At 39.1% G+C, this 24,092-nt stretch overlaps 2 protein-coding genes across 4 annotated transcripts in view; both read left to right on the forward strand.

Moving 5' to 3' along the window:
- Positions 1-2,197: 2,197 nt before the first annotated feature.
- Positions 2,198-5,932, forward strand: snrpd2 (small nuclear ribonucleoprotein D2 polypeptide). Its single transcript, XM_047390822.1, has 3 exons — positions 2,198-2,338; positions 4,350-4,529; positions 5,527-5,932. Coding segments are annotated over exons 1-3 (357 nt in total). The 5' UTR covers positions 2,198-2,336; the 3' UTR covers positions 5,702-5,932.
- A 9,956-nt stretch (positions 5,933-15,888) lies between these two features.
- The window catches only part of vaspb (vasodilator stimulated phosphoprotein b), a 36,474-nt gene continuing 28,270 nt past the window's right edge, over positions 15,889-24,092 (forward strand). The window contains exon 1 of one of the 3 annotated variants that reach the window (XM_047391660.1): positions 15,889-16,091. In XM_047391660.1, the coding sequence (XP_047247616.1) occupies positions 16,087-16,091 (5 nt within the window). In that variant the 5' untranslated portion in view covers positions 15,889-16,086. The remainder of the gene's footprint in view (positions 16,092-24,092) is intronic. The other 2 variants (XM_047391659.1, XM_047391658.1) reach the window with 2 other exon arrangements.

The following is a 24,092-nucleotide window of genomic DNA, read 5'->3' on the forward strand; positions in this document are numbered from 1 at the left end:
ACTGTCCACTTATACCAACAGGCCAGGGAATAAACACATTAATCAGAGAAGCAGCCAAGAGGCCTGTGGTCACTCTGGAGGAGTTGCAGACATCTATTGCTCAGGAGGCAGAATTTGTTGACAGCTCAACTATTAGTTATGCACTTCACAAATCCAGCCAGTCATTGTTGGCAGAAATCCATAAGAAGTACTGTTTGTGGTCTGCAACAAGGCATATAGGGAACATAATAAACGAGAGCTTCAGCATCTCAGCCACTGAAACAATAGATCAGGTCTGGCCATTAAGATCAGTTATGAGTCCATCGAACTGGTCAAATATTTGGGATATAATTATGAACACCATGAATAACAGTTATTGTCTGTCACCAAATATTCCTGCCAAGCAGTCCTTTGCGACTGTGCTATTGCACACACTGATAGTGCTATGAAGATTGTGATTTGATATTCTCTGCTGAAGACCAGCCTTCATGCACATTTCAGTTCTCTGCCATAAGTACTATAGAAAAACTGTTGTGTGAAGAGAAGAGAACATAAGAAAGAAGGCCAAGACTCTGTGTTATAGAAAGTGTGCAAAGAAAAATGGTCAAAGATTCGTCTTTCTGTTTCTTCCAACCTTATTTATTCAATTTATTGAAATTAAAGGCAGAATTTTTCCAAATCTTTCACCCTAAAGTTTACTGCAATAAAGAATAAATTTATACGTCTTTCATAAGAATGCCAATAAATATGGCCAGAACTGTACTAAACTAAAGGAAGGGTCCCAGTCCTGTTTATTATATTTAGTGCTGTCCAGTAATAACAATGTCAAACTGAGATCTCAAGGACAAACTTAATTCATAGCTTAACGAGAGGTAATGTATAATTACAATTATATATCAGTACATTTTTATTTTTACAAATTATTATTATTATAAAAACCCAAGAACTTACACATCAAGCACAGTCATATTCAATAAATTAGAATGTTATTGAAAAGTTCATTTATTTCAGTTCATTTTATAGATAACTTACACACTGACATGTTTTCAAGCCTTTATTTCTGTCATGTTGATTTTCTGCGTACAGCTAATCAAAAATAACATTTAGGATTAGAATATAATATCAGGCCAATAAAAAAAAACATTTTTAATACAGAAATATGGGTTTAATAAAAAGTATGTTTAATATCTGCTTAAAGGTTGTTATTTTGAAAAAAACATTTAATCTGACAAACGAGCCTCGTGGGACTGCATATTCAATTTTTTTGAATATGACTGTACATTAAGGAGTTAGTAAACTGAGAAACAGTGTTGCATATGGGGGTCATCACATTATCCTTTACATCCTCAAAAGATGATGTCTCCTTCTCTGAGCTTTTACTCCTTGCCCCTCATTCTCCATGTCAACTTTTGGCCACTCTGTTGATAATTGTTTGATGTTAGTCTGATTTCCCATCATCTCTGAGTAAAATGTTTTCTTTCCACATTCCAAACATTGCTTCTTTAGGTGTGAAAAACAGTAAGTTACTTTCTGAAAATAATTACTTCTAGGAGTAGTTTTACCGCACCATACTTTTTACTTCTACTTAAGATTATTTTGAGGTAACGCTACTCTTACTTGAGTACATTTTTTGGCTACTCTACCCACCTGAAATTGTTCTATGAATGACGAACAAACCAACACAAATAAATGATGTAATTTCCTTTTTTTCATTTTTTTATATCATTCTGACTGAACCTGCATAATTTTATATTTTGTGTGTATGATTAAATCATTTTCACAAATAAAATCTGATTAAACAGTAGCTACTCATGTACTCATGTACTGCCTAATAATTTTTTCTCTTACTTGAGTGACGTTTTGGGTGATTACTTTTTACTTTTACTTGAGTAAAAGTGGTCGTTACCCACATCTTAAAACGGCTTTGCAGCGGGAATTAGTGAATCCCGTGGTCTACTACAGTGAACATTTAATAAACACTGTCTTTCAAGGGGCTAGATGAGAATAAAATAATAAAATTAAGTTTTCTACTTTTCTATGAGTAAAATTATGCATATTATTACAAAAGTACATCTAATAACTACCAGTGTGCAAAAGCTGTTATTTCATAGTTTAAAGAAAAGCGCAGGTAGATAAAACAACATTGGAATTCAACATTATCACGAACTATATTTAAAAATGAGAGTAAATGTGTTCTTCTCAGCAGTAACCCGGAAGTTATACCAACAGCTACAAGCGCGAGTTAACTAACCCGGAAGTGACTTCGAACACGCGAGTCAGGCTATAACGTTGCTGTTGCGAAGGCACCAGTTGAGATAAGCCCTATAATAATCAGGAAATCTGACGGCCCATCAAACATGTAAGTATAATTTATAATAAGTCACCTTTATTAAAATGCTATTGTTTTTTTCCTCATGCCCTATGCCACGTAAAGTAGTAACTTCTTGGAGCTAAGCTAATGCTAACCAGGTTAGCCTTTTCAGCACAGAGGCTAGTTAGCTCGCGTTAATGCTAGGTTGTTTTATACCTCTTGCCGTAATTGTGATGTTGTTAGGTGAGCTAGGTCTTACTTACGCTGCTACTACTGTAAAGAAAATCAGTCAATGCTGTAAAATGACTTCGGCGCAGAGCTCGACTTTTTGAGTGAGCTTGCACTGCACTGTGTGCTATTCGTTAAAGCAACATGGTGTACTAGCGTACAGATTATGTTATCTGGTATAATTGAGATGCATTATTACTAGACAGGTCTACATAAATTGGTGTAAAAAACGAATTTCATTGCATAAACTTCTCACCTTGGAGAGCAAATATTAGCTAGCTAATAATATTTCATTCTCTTTATCAAATAAACGTACATAGCAAATATATCTTAGTGGAACAACACATTTCTATTCAGCCGTGATTTAATAAACTGTATTATTCCAGAAAACAAGACACTAAGAAACGTTTTATTTATGCTAGGCTTGCTAGCAAAAGTTTTAAGAGTCAAAACAACCTACTCGAAGTAGCATTTAAAGAACTTTAAAATGACACAAAAACCATGTGTGTACCTTAAAAATCAAGATAATTAAATCCCAAATTCTTAGATCATTTGTTTTTCAGATTACATTGACATGTGTAAAAGAGTTTGACCCCAAATCACAGAAATTGCTCAATTCTATCATGAAATGTTCAATCAATTGTTTTCAATTAGTTTTCTATGCCTGTAATATATTTACTGACTCCTGTTGTTTAATGCAGCATGAACATGTTTTAGAAGGTAAAGAGGTGGTCAGATCATTTAGATATTATAACGTTGTTTCAATGCCAAAACAGCAGAAATCGATCAGGAGCCACTTATTCAATAAAACCTTGAGATATAAATATTGAATTTGAATTCAGTTTTTTTTTCTATTAGCTAGATAGACTGTAAATAATCAGGCGAGTCACTGTTATCACAACAATTACCATTATAGCATATATATTCGCAAGAACTCGGCTCGTCTTCAAAATAAATTGCGAAACGTCAAATAAATTTGTCGGACCAAAAACTGTATTTATTTTGGTAAATGTACTGTAAAAATGGATATTGAATATTAATCTGGTTATTTTTGTATTGTCATCAATAAATTCTGAAATTTCAACATGCAGTACAGAATAAAACTCCTTATTTTTGAGGAGATGGCACCACCAGTAGTGTAATCGCCCGTCAATTGTTTGTAACCATAATGGCAGCTGTAGACACGCGGAGAGCAACATAACTGCTTAAACCAAACTTTCAAATTATTCAATAGCTTCATTAAATAGATTAAATGGGTACTTGGATCGGAAGTGTTTTGTCACAGTTGCATAGAGCATAAAATATTGTAAACAATATCATTTACACAGTTTAAAACAGCCATTTATAACAGTGTAAAACCTAAAATTAGAATCATGAACTTAATTAGATGGGGGTTTTAATATAGAACCTAAGAGCCGTGGTCAAAAGAATGAGTAGTAAATGAAGACAACATTTCACAAATATACTGGCACAGTATCAGTGTTTGTAAGATTCATATTTAATGGACTGTTTGGAACGCTGTGATATTCCAGCTGTCAGGAATGCTGAGAATGTGGAAGATAATAAATACTTGCATACTGATGTAGGTTGAAAACTAAGAGATTAAATTATTTAAACATAATGGGACAAAGTGTTGTGGGGGCTACAAAGTATGTCCTTACCTACTTAGTTAATTTTATTATATGCATAAACAGAACTGAGCCTTAAAAAAATTATCTTTAGATACATCAGATTTTTTTTTTTTGGATTCTAAATTTTTCGAATGTCTGCCACAGCAACATAACACATTTGTGAGTCTGAAAGAAGTACTTCTGCGTGCTGTCCTTTGCAGGAGTCTGTTAACAAAGCCCAAATCGGAGATGACCCCCGAAGAGCTCCAGAAACGTGAGGAGGAAGAGTTCAACACCGGGCCACTGTCAGTGCTCACCCAGTCGGTGAAGAACAACACTCAGGTCCTCATCAACTGTCGCAACAACAAGAAGCTGCTTGGAAGAGTCAAAGCGTTTGACAGGTACCCAGTGACTCACCAAACAGGCTTCAGGGTATAAACCGTGTGTCGGCTTCAAAATGTTTAAGGATTGTGCAACAACTGCAGACCCTTAGGGGTGAACATAAAGCCAATTTAAAAAAGAAGAAAAAGCCATCAGTAAAGGACTGGTGAAGATATGTGGTAACCTTGAGTAAAAACCTAACATTATCTAATCGCCAGTAATTCACAAGTGCTTATTGTGGAGAATATTCTACCTTTTTTGTTTTTCTGTTTTTAAGATTAACACAAGTTTACAGAGTTTACATTAGCGTGTTAATTAATGAGGCTAGCTGCTCCAGTGGGTGGGCTGCAGTTGAGTCATTAACAGACATAACGCTCCTGCAAAGTATAGTTTAAAAATGGTTAATTAAACCTTAATACAAGTGATGGGTGGCTTTCCGTGTTTTTTATAGCTGTAGTGATTTGTAGTGAACTGCCAAATCCGGTTTTCTTGTAAGCAATGGGAACATGTAGGCGCCTTCTTCTGCCATCTGATCAGTATTGTGCAGCAACAGAAGAAAAGTCAGACACCGGTACTTTCTTTTTCATCTCAGCAAAGGAGCTTCATACTGTAGGAATGTCAAGATGGAACATTTTAGCAGTGTCAAAACCGTCATGTATCTTGATACTGGTAACTAACACTTAAACCCACGCTGGAGTTTATGTTTTATTTTAAATTTGTGGTGCTGCAATGTAAAATAAAATGTTATTTTTCTTTTAAAGACACATTAATATGAAAATCATTACAGCAGTGTTACACATGCATTGATTTAAACTGTAATCAGGAAGCAAATGTGGATATTTAGACCTCTGCTGCTTCAATATTCCACATGCTTTTAGTTATTTCAATATTGGTTATTTTTTTTGCTGTATCAGTGCATAGTTTTAAGGTTTGCATTTAATCTGGCCTCTTTTTTTAATTCCCTGTTCATTTCCAAAGAGGATATTCTAAAGCTCTGTGTCTTTACTGTTGTTTCAGGCATTGTAACATGGTCCTGGAGAACGTGAAAGAGATGTGGACAGAGGTTCCCAAAAGCGGGAAGGGAAAGAAGAAGTCAAAGCCCGTCAATAAGGACCGCTACATTTCTAAAATGTTCCTCCGAGGGGACTCTGTGATCGTTGTCCTGAGAAATCCTCTCATCACAGGAAAATGAACTTAAAGGGCTCCACCTGTATCACTTGTAATGTTCCTGAAAGTTTTGAAGGCATGGGCTTGTTGTACGTTCACCTTTTTGTTTTTACTTTTGATTTTGGATTATTGCTTGACACACTGTCAACATAATGTTTCCACTCTTACGATGTGTCTCAAGAGGTTAAGCACAGCAGATGCTGACTTTTTTTGAGTTGTCTTTTTCATTTTGATAATAAAAATGAACTGAAATGTTGAAGTTGTGTTGGTGTTTACCTTTACAGGTGTTATATTTCCTTCTCCCTCATTTCTGGTTATATTGACTTTAAATCTCACCTTCCTCTTTCTGAGTTTGGCACATCATGTGTGTGTGTGTGTGTGTGTGTGTTAAAACAACAGAGAGAAGTTATTTTTTTCTCCCCCCCAGGATCTTTACCAGCCCTCCCCCTCTTTCTTCCTCTGTTCCACTCTCCCCTGACAGCATCTTAGCTTTCAGGCTTGATTTCAGTCAGCAGCGCTCAACATGCAACAAACTGCCGTTTAAAGGCCCGCTGCATTATTGATGAGACCAGATGTGCTGACTGTCACTTCACACCCTCATCTCTCCATTTCAGGCTGGTCCTCTGCTGCCCGGCCCCTTCTGACAACTTTGTTAATTGGCCTAATAGCTCAACAGCTAGTGTCGCTTTACTATTGTGGCAGTTGGCGTCTAACCTCCACGCTGTGGTGCTCTCAGATTCACTGGTTGAGTGTAAATAAATAAAGTGCTTCTGTATTTTGAACGTTTCGAGCACTGATTGATGAATTGGTCTTTATGTTACCCCTGGTTTTATCTGCAGGCCTTTTATTTATAATCTTTGTGTCTCCAAACATTGTATTCACTTGTAACAATTACATCATTACTTTAAGTGGCCCTAACCTTTTCTTCCTGCTAGTTTGTCCACCTACTTTGTGCAGATCTCTTTGACTCTGACATTACTGTGGTGCCTATGAGGTGAGCAGCTGTAGTGTGTAGCTGATTTACAGCATCCAGGGGAGGCCTGCCAGAGGTAGGACAGCATCAGTAGAGCCAGTCTGAGCACTAGATTTAAAGGCATTTGAACCCATGTGACTGAATGTCTGTTGAAGTTATGCTCACGGCAAGTCTTAGTCATCTTAAGAGATCGTGTTGCCAGAACTGGGAAACGGACAAGTTGATGCATATACAGCCCAAAGAAAACTGTAAACTGGCTGTAATGTGGATTTTTCACTTGGGTTAAGGAAGCCATAAAATAGCCATTATTTATGATCAACAAAGATTCTTGATGGTTTGAGAACTCATGCCACCTTAATTGTTTTGATGTCATTTATCCTACCAAGATGGGGCAAAATGATTTATTTGACATCTTGGAAAACAGTTAAAAGTTTGGAATTTGTAACTGACTACTTGGGTTGTTTTTTAAGTATCCAGCTAGAAAAGACTGAGTTGCCAGTTCAGAGAGAAATGGTTATTCCACATTTAACACCCAGTCAACCAAATAGAAAGGTTCAAGCCTATTTGCCTTAGAGATATTTTGTTACTGTAGATTTAATTAAAGCTGACTATGAGAATGTCACAAAGTCCAGTACTGTGATACTGGTTTCAGATCCCACTAAACATTTGTTTAAAGAATGTTGTATAATGGAATATCCATTCACCCGTTGATTATTCTCTAATTATTCAAAATCGTGGAAGCAGGTCGAGGAGGAATATCCAGACACCCCTTTCTCCAGCTCGTATAAAATTCCTCCAGCAGGGTTTGGGTCTAACATCAAGTCTTTCCAATGCAGAGAAACAGCAGCTCTACTCTGGGCTCCCATTAGATGATGCAGCTCTTTAACTTAAAATTAAGGCTGAGTCCTACCACCATTCAGGAAGAAGAGAGGGACTGTTAAATTAAGACCTCCACCTTTTGGCTCAGGTTTCGTCTCCATGATGGACCTGAGCTGTGCTCACATTTCTGCAGGCAAGGCTCAAGTTACTTCTTGTTTCATCACGTATGTTTGTGTTCACGTTACAGCTTCAGCTTAAACAGATGACTGGTTACCGCCTGTAGAGCAAATCATTAAAAGCCAGCTCCTTTGTTTTCACTCGTGCTTTCATTCTGGTTCTCAACCCATCCTGATCTTGTGTCTGTTATTACACTACTCAAAACAATTAAAGGAACACTTCACATCAAAGCATAATATCAAGTCAGTTAAACTCCTGGAGTTTTGATCTGGTCTGTTCAGTAGTAGTGGCTGTAAATCATTCTCGGCTGTCATGTGTTGTGTATTTGACCAGGGTCAGTGTCATTACTGGTAGCATGAGGCAATACCTGGACCCTACAGAGGTTGCACAGGCAGTCCAGGTCCACCAGGATGGCACATCAATACGTACCATTGCCCAAAGGTTGCACAGTCTTAGTAGCATGTCCCGGGAGACAGGCAGAGAGCTGGATAGAGCTGTTAGAGATCCTTAACCCATCAGCAGGACCGATCAGCTCCTATCTGAACAGGACGAGCACCTCCAGAGCCCTACAAAGTGACCTCCACCAGGCCAGGTATGAAGGTCTCTGATCAAACCATTACAAATAGACTTCATGAGGGTGGCCTGAGAGCCCGTCGTCCCCTAGTAGGCCCTGTGCTCACTGCCTGGCACAGTGGAGCTTGACTGGCATTTGCCAGGGAACACCAGAATTGGCAGGTTCTGTACTGGTGCCCTGTTCTTTTCACAGATGAGAGCAGGTTCACTCTGAGCTCATGTGACAGACGTAAAAGGGTCTAGAGAAGCTGCAGTGAATGCTATACTGCCTGCAACATTGTTCAGCATGATCGGTTTGGAGGTGGGTCAGTGTTGGTCTGAGGGACACACAGACTGCCTTTAGGTATCGGTATGAAATTCTTAGACCCATTGTTAGACCCTTCGCTGGTGCAGTGGGTCCTGGGTTCCTCCTGGTCCATGATAATGCCCAACCTCAAGAGTATGCAGGCAGTTACTGGAGGTTGAAAGAATTGATACCATTGATTGGCGTCCACGCTCCCCTGACCTAAATCCATTAAAACATCTCTGGGAAATCTTGTTTAAGTCCATCTGACACCACCAGGTTTCACCTCATACTGTCCAGGAGCTCAGTGATGCCCTAAGAATCTAAGATTTTGATGATCTAAGTGTGCAAAAAACCACCGAAATCTGTAAGGGGGCAAGTACTTTTTCACAACACTGCATTAACTCGATCAGTGTAACAAGTCACTGAGACTTTGTACCTTTTTTCAGTGTCCGTGTTTCTGGTATACATATGAGCAATACGTGTTTAAGTAGATTCACAATTAATCTCTTTTTTTTTTCCATCAAAGGTCACTTTTTTCCTGTGGAAGTATTTGTTATAAAGCCCAGCCATTTTTATGTGTCACATATTCATGTCTCCAATATATTTAAACTGTTGTTTAGTTGTTGCACAAGGATACAATAAATGTCTGATTTGAAATAATGAACTATATGCACACCGTGTTACAAGGTCTGGACCTGTGTCTTACCTCCAAGGTGGAACGTGTCCAAGAAAGAGATCCTACACAAGGGCACAGATTAACCAAAAAGAAGCATAAACACAACATTAAAAAGATCTATAAAAATTGTGAAAAATATCAAAAACACATGAAAAATGAAGAGTGATGATCAGGAAAGAGGGAAGCATGACAAGGTACAGAGTCAGAGAAACAAAACAATCAGCAAACGCTCAAACACAGTCTTCATAAAAGTACGGACATCGGTAGAGTCGCTTATGAAATCATTTTTCTTCAATTTATCACTTTAGACATAATGCTTACAGTCCAAATGTTGGCTGAATCCAGCACATGAGACACTCTTTAAGTGACTTTATCAAAAACAAAACATTTAAAGGTTGTTTTGGGTCAAATGACACATCTCAACAATGAAACTGGAAGCTTCGTCATCCTGGGACAAACCCTGTCAAAAGCTGGTCGGGTCTATTTGGAGATGCGGGTGATAAAAACAACTTTGGGGACCTAATTTGTTGGGTATCACTGTGCACTTCACTCAAGTTACCTCACTCATCTCAAAGACACTTGAAGAAGCTGCCTTCCCTCCTGATTTTGGGGTGGTGGGGGACAGTTCTACAGGCAGGAAGGCAGATGTTTTATTCAGTAGGTAAGCGATAACAGAGGGGAAGTGTGATTATGATAGCGATCTGGCATGCAGCGATACTCATCCCTTCGAGCAATGTGACACCCGGCAGTGCATCGATCGGGCTCCTGTAATGGGAACCGTCGTCACAGTTTGTTTTCAAGCAGAGCCACGGTCCAGGGTGTCAGGGCCGACGGACTAGGTGGAAGGGCCAGGAGGAGGAGAAGGTATCAGCTCTGCAAACACAAACACTGTCTTCAATCATCTCTTCAAGTCACAATAAAGTGCACAGATGCCAAGCAGTAGAGCAAATGACAAGGATCAGGGGCAGCCACCCCCAGACCTGGTTTCCAAACAAAAGGCACTGCACCAGATAAAGCGGGTGAAGTAATCAGATTGTCTGTTCTTGTGTAATTGCTGGTTTTCTTCTATTTGTTTGAATAATTAACTTTGTATTACTAATGATATTCTGGGCCATGGCCATAATCAACATTTCCTGCTTTCCTTTCTGTTTGTCCATCTAGTCCCTGGTTTTTAGGCGAACGCATATTTGTAACAAGTTTGACAAAATAATTTTTTCTGTTAAAAAAATCAGTCATTCATTATTAAAATATTATATTGCATTGGATGTCATCATATATTATATATTAACTCTTACTACAATGAAAAGCTATGTATAAAACTTTATATATTTATATACCTTCTGAAATATACCACTTTATGTAATAAATCTCTATAAATATAACAAAATACTTTCAGGGATATAGTATAAATCACTTTATTTATAGAGTAAACTGTCCCACGTTTATTTATTTAAACTTCATGATCATATTCATAATTTTAATTTTCTAAATTCAATATTTATTGAAATTTGGGGTTATTAAGCAGTGCTTCAGTCAGATATATTTTTCCTCTATTTACAGAATCAAAATCTTTGTCTCAAATTTATTTTAGTCATCCAGTCAATGCCTGTTAAATCAAAAGAGGTTTTGCAGGGAGATTTTTTTAAGGAGCAAATACACACTAGGTTTCCTAGAGTATTTGTTCATTGGGTTTCATTAAATGTTAATTATTGACTCATCCTGTTTTTATCTTTGGTATTGTATGTGTTTCAACAGATGTGACCAGTTGTAAAGCCCCTGGCTATAACTTTGGTTAATATGGATGTTATGTTATGAAGAGGTTAACTTAGCAATTATTTCATGCAGTGTTTTATAGCTGAAGTACGGTTTCAGATTTCCAGTAGATTGTTCTTTTATGTATTTAGTCTTAAGTTTGTTAGAGAGTCTGTTCTATTTTCCTAGACATTAGCTCAAAAAATAAATAAATAAATAAATCATGCCTAAATCTACATGTCAGGTGTAAAATATACAAAATACAGTCGCACAAGATTCCAGAGGAAGTCAGTTTGCTACGCTGTGGTCTTCAACCTGCTCTCCTAAAGCCATGGTGCCACCTAGTGGAAAATAAATATATTGTGCAGAGATTAACATGGTTTTAGTCTTTGATGCATCATTTACACTAGTGATTAAAAATACATTTAATATTTTACTATTTGAATTTATTTTTCTTGCAAAAAAAGATCTGAGGTGGCATACTTTATACATCACTGTCATTTTTTTCCTGATGGATGAATACATCTTTTTACCGCATTGTCAAATAAAACATACCAAGCAATGTTAAACTTGTATTTTTCTCACGTTCTTTAATCTAATTGGATTTTTTTAATGTAGAAGTCTTACTTTGTAATTAGGTGTCTTTGCCAATTGTATTTTTGACAAAATAGAGTACAACAGCCTATAAATGCTTCATCATGATCCATTGTTTTCATCATGGTCTTGTGCCTATCTCCGGCAGTAATTGGGCAAGAGGGGCGTACAACCTGGACAGGTCGCCAGTCCATCATAGAGCAACAAAGAGACAAAGAAAACTACAAAACATGTGCGAGATTGTTCTAGATTGCCTGTACTCATCCATACAGGCAATCTAGAACAACCATTTAACCTAAGAGTCATGTAGTTGGAATGTGGAAAGCCAGAGTACCCAGAGAGAACATGCAAACTTCATGCAGAAAGACCCCTGGCCAGGATTTGAACCCAGGATATTGTTGCTGCAATGCAACAGTGCTAACTATTGTTCCACCATGCATAATTATTTAACATCTTATTTCAATTTGAACAGTATGTGGGTCAGAGCTTGCCAGTAGAACTTTGTCTTACATTTTATTACTGCTTGATTTCATTTTCTATTTCATTTTTTAGGAGCAGTGGAGCAGTGGTGTCCATTGTTATTATGTAATGTTGAATGGTTTAGCCTCTGAGGGGTTCAGGGCCCACTTTGCTCTCTTTCTTACTCATCTTCCAACCCAGACCTCTGAATGAAGAGTCCTAGTCAGATTTAAATGACATTCCCTTGTTTTACGGACAAAGAAAGATTTATGAAAGTTCAGTGCCTTACAAAAGTATTCACATGCCTTACATATTTTCAATGTTTGTCACTTTACAACCCCAAAAAACAAGAATCTTCTTTGGATTTTATTTGGATTTTATGTGACAGACCAACACGAATTAGTGCATAATTGTGAAGTGGACGGAAAATCGTTCAAACAAAAACCTATAAACTTTAATATGTATTTGTATTCAACCCCATTTACTGTGATACATCTAAATAAAATCTAGTGCAACCTATTGTCTATAAAACAAAGCTCCAAGCTTTGAAAGTCTCACAGAAAAGTGCTCAATAGAAGACTATGGCCCAACTGCGGACTTATCAAGGTGTGGCCATCCAACTAAACAGTAAGTCTTGATGAGGAAAGGATTATTCAGGAAAGCAGTCAAGAGGCCAGTGGTAACTCTGGAAGAGCTGTGGAGATCTGCAGTTCAGGTGAAAGAATCTGTCAATGGGACAGATTTTAGTCATACACTCTACAACTCAGGCCTTTAAGGAAGCATGGCAAGAAAAAAAAAAAGAAAGGAAATAAAAGTCCTGTTGTTGGATACATCAAATGTGTGCGAGAAGTTGTTCTGGTCAAATGAGACCAAAATAGCACTTTTTGGCTTGTTAAATGCAATGTTTGAGGAAAAACTAGTACTTCATATTCAACCTGAACACACCATCGCCACAGTTAAGGATAATGGTGGCAGTATTTTTACAGGGAAGTTGTTTGGGGTTGATGGGAAGACTGATAGAGCTAAATGGAAAACAATCCTGGAAGAAATCTGCTTAAAGCTGCAAAAGGCTTGAAACTAGGGTAGAGGTTCACCTTCCAACAGGAAAAAAAAACTGTAAGCATACACCCAGAGCTACAGTCAAATGGTTTAGATCAAAGCACATTCATGTATTAGAATGGCCCTGTCAAGATCTAGACTTAAATCCAATTGTGAAGCTGGAAATTTCAAGCGTTCAAGGGATATTACATTTTTTTGCAAAGAACTGTACGGAAACAGTAAACCCTCGGCTCATGCTGATAAATATAGATTCAGACTAAGCTCCGTTTCTATGACTGAGGTTCAGGTATCATTAACATTCATCTGCTAATACAGCTCAAAGTTGAGACTGAAGCATTCAGGCCTCAGGGAAGCAATGCACTTTCTAACAGCCTTCCCAAAAACTCAGATCAATAAAGATACACAGAGGTTAGTAGCCAAGCTTTGATAAATTCTTAATGTTTCAGTTTTGAACCCTTTGCTCCAGGTCATGCGCTGCCATCCCTCCCATCCTCCGCAAGCTGCGGCCGAAACTGACCGACCGACGTCAAGCCTGGGAAATAAAGCTGTGGCAAATGGGAGGAGCCCAGGAGAAACCTCAGTTTACTGTGTGACTTCTTCTGATTCTTTACAGGCCACTTTCTGGGAACAGAACCAACTTGTTGAGTCTGCGACCCCACAACACATCCACACATGGAAGCAGACACTCACACAAGTGCTGGAGGTTTGTTTGACATTCTTAGCTCAGCTAACAGGGGACACATCGCTTACAAAAACACCAGCAGTTGCTTCAGCTTGTATGTATAAGAGCGTGCCTGTAGTGAAACTGGGAATATTAGCTTTCAGGTTGTTTGCACATGCCACACACACACACACACACACGTAATGCATTCCTTTCACATCCACTCTTCCACTTCTGTTTACTGCAGGCAATATCTCAGCCCTGAAGACTGGGCCATGAGAGGAGTCCTGTTTCATTCATTGCTGCTGTCATCTGTTTTCAGCCTAATTTAAAATATTTAAAAACCTTTTTGGTTTTTCTTGTTTTATTAGTCAAACTGAGATCATAATTAAACCTACCAGAAAGCATTACTGTGGAATAATATTTAAGAGCCACAGAAGATGAACTTGAAGTTACACAAACAACCAGCCGGACGATGTGCAGGGCTTATAATGACCCCAGGCTCACATAAAATGATGCCTTCACGTACTATTGGAATTTGGGGGGTGTTCCCAGACAAGAATTGTGCAGGAGAAATACATCTGAATTGGGAATATAGATACTTCTCTTGTGCTGCTGGTTTAAGGGTATTTGTAAAGTAACATTATAATTTCCAAAAAGCTTGTTAGCAGAGGGAGGAATAAAGTGCTCTAAAATTCTTGGTAGATGGTTGTGCTGATTTTGGACTTCACAACAATGAAGCAACACCATCAGAAGATTTAGTTCATCACAGACTGAAAAACTTCACAGAAGACGTCACATTAAACCTCAGACAGCTTGGGTTTTGTGCCTCTTCTTCCAGTCTTTGGAATCTTGATTTCCAAATGACAATAAATTCTACGTTTCTATTTTTATCTGAAAAAGGACTTTGAACTATTTACCCCAGCTAAGAAGATGCTACCTTCTATCCTTGTTTCTGGCTCGGTAGAGGCTTAACACAAGTAATATACAGTTGTACCCCAAGTCCTGGATCTGTCTGTGTGGTGGTTGTCAAAACACCTGCTCCGGATGCCCTCCACACCTTATCGATCTACCCCAAACAAAACAATTTTACTTCATTCCTGAATGCTGCGGTTATCCCTACTACTTGTGCACATTTGTTTCGCACACTACTTCTACTCACATCTTTATTAATAAGTTTGGATACAGCCCCATGTAAACAGCCAACTTGTTTAGAGTTAAAAAAATTTATTTCTACTTATTTATAAATTGGAGAGTATTTTAATAAACAAGTTAAATGTTTGCAAGTTAGCAAGCAGACTACTTTCCATTGCTAGTTCCTGTGCCTGATGTAAAAATACAGCCAGCTCATAAATCAAACGACTATATCAACATATTTTTGTTAAAAATTACAAATATTACATTATAACTGAACATATACAAAAAGATGTGATTAATCGTGTTTAAAAAGACCATGTATGTCATAAAAATATCTAAAGTTGACAGTTTTGATTTTCTTAAAAACATTTCTTTACATGACCCTTAATAACTTACCCTGATTGAGCGTCAAAGTCAGAGGTCTTTCGTTGACCATTTCTATATTTAAAATATATTTTTCATTGGGCTCACATAATATTCTCCTTATTTTATTAGCTGCAAACCATACAAATAAATACTTGAAAAGTACTCCTCTGTTTTTAATGAATCATTATGAGTTTTACTCTTTGAAATGAACGGCTGAAATAAATGAACATTTCGATGACATTCGGATTTACCGAGGTCCGCCTGTATTGGCTATTCAGATGAACTAGGCGTACCTAAACAACTAAACCCCAGTTTAACATTCGCGGAGGGGAATTTTACGAGGCACACTTGAATGCGTCCTGGGATTACTTTGAAGCTGGCGGGTTGGGCCAAACCAGTGAGTGAGTTCACACGGCAGCACCCGGCGGAGGTTTATCACTCGAAACTATCGCTAAAATAAAAACACCTGATCGTGGGAGACTAGGAAGTGTAGCTTTCTGTGCAACCGCCATTCTTAAAACATCCACTTCTTTTTTCCCCTTCGTAGAAACCCACTGTGGGATACTTATTGGAGTTAACAAGTCTGTTTCACTACTGTATCTACCCCCTCCTCCGCCTCCTCTTCCTCCTCCTCCTTACCTCTTCCTCCTCCTCCTTCTCTCCCGCTCTGCACAGAACCAGGAAATCGTCGAGGTGTGCTTCTTTATCCGGCTGGTAGCTACCCCGTCTACGGGTGTAGATGCGCTTCCCCCCCATCCTCCTCCTCTTCTGGTCGATGTAGTTTTTATTTCGCCGCCGTGACTCTGTAAACGCCGGACTTCACCGCTGAAGTCAGCCGAAGTTGCCTTCGAGGAGAGGAGCTCCACTCTGGCCGAACAATGAGGTGCGTAAAGCGGCTGAAATCCCTTCACGTTCATTGTTTCCAGGCGAGCCTTTCACTGTTTCTCTTACTAGTTTTTTTTTCTCACTGGCGGCTGGTTAGAGAGTCGGAGCTGCTCGTTTTATGGCGGCATCGGCGCTTTTTCTAACGCGTTAAATTCCCGTTTCTCATTTACAAATGTACAACCTGAGCTTTGGGTTGTTTTTTTCTCAGCCTAAACTGTGCAGGAAGTTTTTGCGGCCGAGTAACTTTCTTGAAACCTCGGCTTCCTACCTGATTGAGATTGAACAGGTTGGCTCACAACAATGCGCCTTAGTTTTCATTTTAAAGACTACTTATAAAGCTGTAGAGTCGTGATAAAAGCGTGTAAACAGCTAATAGCTTAACAAAAGCCTGTTAACTACTAAGACATCAGCTTGGTTATTGAGCATAAAAAGGGAATCCAGTGTGTTGCTCAAAGGCACTGCAGCTTGGTGGACTTGAAGCTCTAAAGGGAGTGGGTTTCTTGAGCTGCAGAATGGTCACTCTCATGGTGCTGGGTCAAGTGAATGTGCTGTTTATATCATCATCATCTTGCATTTCATAGACACACATTAAAGCTACCCCCCCCCCCCCCCCCCCCCCCCCCCCCCCCCCTGTTCTGGTAGTTTGCCTCCCAGCGGGAGAAAAGAGTTTTGTACCAGCAACAAGACCCACAGACACATGTCCACAAATTCCATATCCTGTCGCAGCCTGTGCCTGCTGGCAATTACAAGCTTGGAAGTCTCCATTCCTGGGCTGGAGCTGCTCTGATCTCACATTTAAACACCAACAACACTTAGCTTAAAGTGCTGCTTTTTGGTTTTGAACAGTTTGTTTACTTGAGAGTTAAATTCAGGACCTGGAGTGCTGTGGGGATAACCTGACTGACTAGATTTTTGTTTGTTTGTTTATTTTCAGATTTAGACCTATTCAGATCTCTCACAATGCCCCTTCTGTAACAATATATCTCATGTGTGGCATGAGTGTGTGTTTTCTGTTTGTTTTGCAGATATATAGACTTCAGATTCCCAGTTATAACACTGTTCTGTGATCTTAATCAGTAATTTTGATACATTTTGGATAAAAAAAAAAACAATGCACACTACTTCAACTGGTTTTTGTGCAGAACATTTTGTACTTCTATTTTTAGAGCACACTGATATTAGCTTGGTAATTAGCTGGGTTGTTTGGTTAGCTATGGAGCCTACAGTTTCCTGCTTGACAGACAGGCTACTCATAGTTTGTCAAACTGTTAACAAGAGGTCGTGCTCTTTGGTTTCCACACATTCACTCTCCGGTTCACAACCAGGAATATTTCCAAATGGCTGAATTAGTTCTTGTTGTAAGAGATAGAAGAGAATAATGGCCTTCTTGTAGCCTGCTGTTGGCAGTGTGCAGCAACACATATGGGGGGGGGGGGTACTTTCGCATGTTCTATGGTATCTTGGAAAAAGGAAAATGACTTTAATTTGTAGGAATTATATGATGGAAACCTTTTAGGCATTACAAAACTGGAACTGTTTTAAACCTTGGTTTTCCTTGATTGCGGTAACAATCGCATGGTTGGTGCTGTCTTTCTATTTGTTTTGCTCATATTTTTCCCTGGTACTTCAGATTGCAGTGAGAATGCTGGCGCGGTCTGGAATCCTGTCGTGATATTGCTTTAGATACGCACATTGAACCTGGCTCTTGCTTAAAATAAAGCACACAGATAACTGCGAGTGCCTGACTTACATAACCTCACCATTCTGAAATGGTAGACACTAGTTTTACCTTAGATATATCTTGAAAAGTATACCTCACAGTTGAATGCGTCCTTTGAAGCTGGCGGGTTGGGCCAAACCAGTGAATTCACACGGCAAGACATTATGGTTAGACATGCAGACATTATGGTTGGACATGCAGACATTATGGTTGGACATGCAGACATTATGGTTGGACATGCAGACATTATAGTTGGACATGCAGACATTATGGTTGGACATGCAGACATTATAGTTGGACATGCAGACATTATGGTTGGACATGCAGACATTATGGTTGGACATGCAGACATTATGGTTGGACATGCAGACATTATGGTTGGACATGCAGACATTATAGTTGAACATGCAGACATTATGGTTGGACATGCAGACATTATAGTTGGACATGCAGACATTATAGTTGGACATGCAGACATTATGGTTGGACATGCAGACATTATGGTTGGACATGCAGACATTATGGTTGGACATGCAGACATTATAGTTGGACATGCAGACATTATGGTTGGACATGCAGACATTATAGTTGGACATGCAGACATTATAGTTGGACATGCAGACATTATAGTTGGACATGCAGACATTATAGTTGGACATGCAGACATTATAGTTGGACATGCAGACATTATGGTTGGACATGCAGACATTATGGTTGGACATGCAGACATTATGGTTGGACATGCAGACATTATGGTTGGACATGCAGACATTATAGTTGGACATGCAGACATTATGGTTGGACATGCAGACATTATAGTTGGACATGCAGACATTATGGTTGGACATGCAGACATTATAGTTGGACATGCAGACATTATAGTTGGACATGCAGACATTATGGTTGGACATGCAGACATTATGGTTGGACATGCAGACATTATGGTTGGACATGCAGACATTATGGTTGGACATGCAGACATTATAGTTGGACATGCAGACATTATGGTTGGACATGCAGACATTATGGTTGGACATGCAGACATTATGGTTGGACATGCAGACATTATGGTTGGACATGCAGACATTATGGTTGGACATGCAGACATTATGGTTGGACATGCAGACATTATAGTTGGACATGCAGACATTATGGTTGGACATGCAGACATTATAGTTGGACATGCAGACATTATGGTTGGACATGCAGACATTATGGTTGGACATGCAGACATTATGGTTGGACATGCAGACATTATGGTTGGACATGCAGACATTATAGTTGGACATGCAGACATTATAGTTGGACATGCAGACATTATGGTTGGACATGCAGACATTATAGTTGGACATGCAGACATTATGGTTGGACATGCAGACATTATGGTTGGACATGCAGACATTATGGTTGGACATGCAGACATTATGGTTGGACATGCAGACATTATAGTTGGACATGCAGACATTATGGTTGGACATGCAGACATTATAGTTGGACATGCAGACATTATGGTTGGACATGCAGACATTATAGTTGGACATGCAGACATTATAGTTGGACATGCAGACATTATAGTTGGACATGCAGACATTATGGTTGGACATGCAGCTTGATAAGGTGACGACACATCGTTCTGTACATGTTGTGTGTAATAAAGTTATTATCCATGGTTCAACGAGATAAGCTAACTGCACGAATTGCTGATTTGCTCTTCTACATTTAGGGGGGGGGGGGGGGGGGGGGGGGATCAGTGTACTTCCCCAACCATAAAACCTACCTGTAACTTTACCACACATGAAGAACATATTTGTTAACTTTCAGGCTGTGTCACATCTCCTAAACGGCGCATTAGGAAGTTCCTGTTTAGGTCAGGGAATGGAGCTCTTCCTCTAAATGGCACGGCTTTGAGTGACCCCCAGCTGCAGCCAAAGGGGTTCGCGTCACCTTGCATAATAGGCCGTGACTGGTGTGCGGCTCCTCTTGTGCTCATTGTGGCTGTGGAATGTAAATGTTGACACAGAGATGCAGTCAGTTGGTCAAAAGTTCAACCACTGACCCAGTGTAGAAACTGGTTCTGATCATCCTGAACATCTTAGTTCCCTGTGATCAGTTTTAGGAGCATTTGTTGTTGTTATCTTTGCATTATTGTCTCAGTGAACAATAACTTCTCCATTCGGATCATTGCGTCGGGCTTTCAGATTCCTACCTTCGGGGCTAGGTGGCCCAGGAAGTGCATCAATTTGCATCATGATTCACTCTTATTGTCAGAGAGGTGACTCTTGACTCCCACGCTGACTCAGTGGATCGGTCTCAGACTGAAAAGAGCTGTCCCCGTCTGACACCTCCTCCATCGTTTGCCTCTGTCTCAATATCTAATACACACAGAAACAGGTGTAACACATCTGCTTAACATGTTTTTAGTCTGCTGAGCATCCTGAAGTCGGTGCACAAGCGATGAATGTGTGGAAGTGATTCCAGAACAGGCTCCTCATCTGCTCCCTTGCTAGAGCTTGTTATTGATCAGTCTTAAAAGCAGTGAGAAGAACGCCCCCACCCTCCCACCCCCCCGTCCTGCCCTGTTGTTTCTTTTGTGTCCTGACACTACATCTCTCCGCTTGGGCAGCAGCTAGAAAGGAATGTGGCTCAAACCGTAGCAGGTTTGCTGTACTCATCTTACGCTTCTTCATGAGCCCATGTCGCAACAGTACACCACAGTTGTTGCATTTATGCCTTTCTAAGGACAGCGAGATGCAACTCCTCAGGGTTGCAAAAACAGCGTGTTCATACCACGTCGTTGTGTAATGTTTTTGTGTTAGTATTTCAAGCCTCCACTTGTTCGCTTCATGCCTTGCACAGTCAGATTGTTTAAATTGATGAAAGCAGTACAAGCCGATTTCAGCCTGCCTGACGTCTCTGTTGTGCATTTCATTTATTAGCGTAGTCGGTCAACGCTGCTGATTTTGGGGAGAACACGTCTTTGCAAAGGAAGCTGCCTGCTTTGGGTTGTCCTGCAAAGTTCTAATCAGTCGCTGTCTTTAGCGGATTTTCCGTCGATGCATTGAGAGAATTGTTTTCATATCTATAAAAAATGGCTAACAGATCTCACACCTCTTTATATCCCAACTTACTCCTGCAACCCAGAAGCAATACCAATTTGAGGTAATTGGGGTGCGCTTGTGGGAATTCTTATCCATTATGGAAAAAAAAGAATGATTGCTTCATTTCATGCATCATAAAGGAGCTGCATGTTAAGCACAGTAAATGACCCCTCAGTGAAATGCTGTACAGTCGCTGTGACAGTGTTTCTGAAGGATCACTCTGCACACTGTTATTAGAAATGGTCCTGCCATGAGTGTTTGTTTCCCACAATGCCCAATCACCACTACCCCCTTCTCTGAAACAATTTACCCCTCTTGGCCCTCCCACCTTTCGTACTCATAAATAGGCCATTATGCTGGCCTGCTTCTTGGATTAGACGCTTTGCTACACAAGTTGCCCAATATATAAAATCCTCCATTGTCTGCTTTGTGACAAAGCCAGTTTTCTTGGTGGAAGCTGCTGTTTTTAGTTTGGAGTTGTGCCTCTAGGCTCTTACATTCACTTTCCATGTCAGTTTATTTCTCCTCTGTTAATAAGTTATTTTAATTTAAAGTTCAAACCGTTTATTTAAAATGTTAATTGTTTTTTTTTTTTTTTTTTCGACCATTCCTTACCAGTATTAAATACTTGTCTGTTGAGCTTAGAGTTAAAAAGCTTAAATTTGAGGTCAGTAAAGTCCTTAAATTAGTCATTAAACTAAAGCCCTGCAAGTAAGCAGTAGGGTTTGGGTAAAGTAATTTAGTACCTCATGGTAAATCCCATTGTGCTACAGATGGAAATGGAAAGTAAACATGTCTTAAAAAGTAACTGATCCCCATTGCACACATTGGCATACCTACAAACAAAGGGAAGCACCTTTGTTGGTCAGTAAGCCAGTTGTTTTTATCTCTCGTACAATCCAAACAAAAGTAGGGGCACCAAAAGTGATGCTTTTTACTGTAAGGTAAGCAATGTTATGTAATGTAGGAAATGTTATTAAATAAATAAAAAGCAAGCATACAGAAACTCTGACTCTTAAAAAGTAAAAATAATTAACAGAAAGTTATGTTTTTAATCCATCCATCCATTTTCTATACCCGCTTCTTGCGTACAGGGTCACAGAGGAGCTGGTGCCTACCTCCAGCGGTCTACGGGCCAGAGGCGGGGTACCCTCCGACAGGTCACCAGGCCATTGCAGGGCAACACAGAGACACACAGGACAAACAACCATGCAAACCTAAAGTCAATTTAGAGAGTCCAATTAACTTAACAGACATGTTTTTTGACTGTGGGAGGAAGCCGGAGTACCCAGAGAGAACCCACGCATGCACAAGGAAAACATGCAAACTCCATGCAGAAAGACCCCTGGTTGGGAGTCGAACCCAGGACCTTCTTGCTGCAAGGCAACAGCGCTAACTGCTGCGCCTTAAGTTTTTTAATGTAGCGCTAAATAATTATAAATTTTTTTTATAGCTTCATATTTAGGGTGATGCATGACATTTAAGTAAAATATACACACGCCTTGAACTTTTTCATGTTTTGAAACATTACAACCACAAACTTAAAAGTATTTTATGTGATGGACCAACACAAGGTGATGCATACCTGGAAGGAAAACGATTCATGATTTTAAAATAAAAATCTTAAATTATGGTGTGCGTTTGTAGTCAGCCCCCCTAAGCCAACTGGATTTAGATCTGGACTTTGACTGAGCCAGTCTAACATTACATTATTTGATCTAAACCTATGTAGCACTGGCTGGATGTTTAGGGCAGCTGTCTTGCTAGAAGGCAAACCTCCATCCCCACCTCCAGCATGCTTCCTTCCAGGATTCCCCGTTTATTTGGCTGGGTTCATCTTCCCATAAACTCTGACCAGTTTTCCTAATCTCGCTGAAGAAAAAGCATGATGCTGCCACCACCATGTTTCAGTGGAGATAATGTATACATGATAAAGTACTTTTTATTTATGCCTAGCCCTTCTTGCCAAAATCAGGTTTATGATAAAATAGTTGCTGTTTTAAGTTACAAGTAAGAATTTTTCAAAATTTCAGTTGATTATTATGAACTAATTAGAGATTAGTAACCAAATGTACGTCACTTGTCTTGCGTTTCTATAGCTTGCATGGAAACTCAAATACTTTCAGGAAGAATTCTCAGTTCTGTAAACTCAGGTTTGCTGTTTCTATATTTTGCATAAGTTCAGGTCAAAGTGAAAGTAGCCAGTGTGGTTTTTCTTCTATTCCTGCATGTGTTTGGTTTAGTTCCAGCTTTCTGTCAATTTCATAAAGTCCAAAAAGTGACTAAATGTCCTCTGCAAATCTGTCTGTGGCAGTTTTTACTCCCTTTACAGCGCTAGTTCCTCACATTAGTTCCTTACAAAATTCATCATGAGGAAGTAATAATATCTTAATAGTCAAAACACAGTTTCTTTTTTTGGAGGGTTTAAAGTAGTTGAAAGGAAACCAAATGTTCACACTTGTTTCACATTACAGCTCCACAAGATGTTCAGCCTGCAGTAGATAGTCACACTCGACAGATTTCAGTGCCCAGGATTCGAATGGTCACAAAATGGTCATTAAATTAGGTTTCAAGCTCTCAATTATGTGGCATCACAAGGCATCATCAACAGTTGTCCATTTACCCCCAGATGAAACACAAACCATGTTAGTGCACAGACACTAAGTGCACTATCAGCTTTCAAAGGAAACTTTAAGCATCAGTTTAAGATGTCTTTTTGGACTCTGGTCCTTTGTTGAAGTTCAGAAGAAACCAGAAGGTCAAAACAGGTTCACACATATAACTTTGCTCTGTGACTGCTAAAAACAATTAATGGCCAATGAAAAATGAGCCTTTTAAATTGCTTTTTGAAAGTTATTTGTAAAATAGATATATTTGTTTTTTTGTTTTTTTGTTTTTAGTTGTAACAATGTATTTAAACATGTTTTAATATGTTTCAATAGACATTTTAAATGTAACTTTACCCTATGCAAATTATCCAGTGGTACAACCACATATTTATTTAAAAACACCTGCCTTAAAAGTTATGCTATCTGACTTTGCAGCTCATTTTAAATTAAGCTGCCTTCTACTAAAATATGATAAAATAACATTTTTTCAGATTTACACTATTTGTTGTACCTGCCACGGAACGTGTACCAACCAACAAATAAGATGGATAAATAAAGATTTTTAATATTTA

The sequence above is a fragment of the Girardinichthys multiradiatus genome, chromosome 18 (assembly GCF_021462225.1).
Source record: "Girardinichthys multiradiatus isolate DD_20200921_A chromosome 18, DD_fGirMul_XY1, whole genome shotgun sequence".
Classification (NCBI taxonomy): domain Eukaryota; kingdom Metazoa; phylum Chordata; class Actinopteri; order Cyprinodontiformes; family Goodeidae; genus Girardinichthys; species Girardinichthys multiradiatus.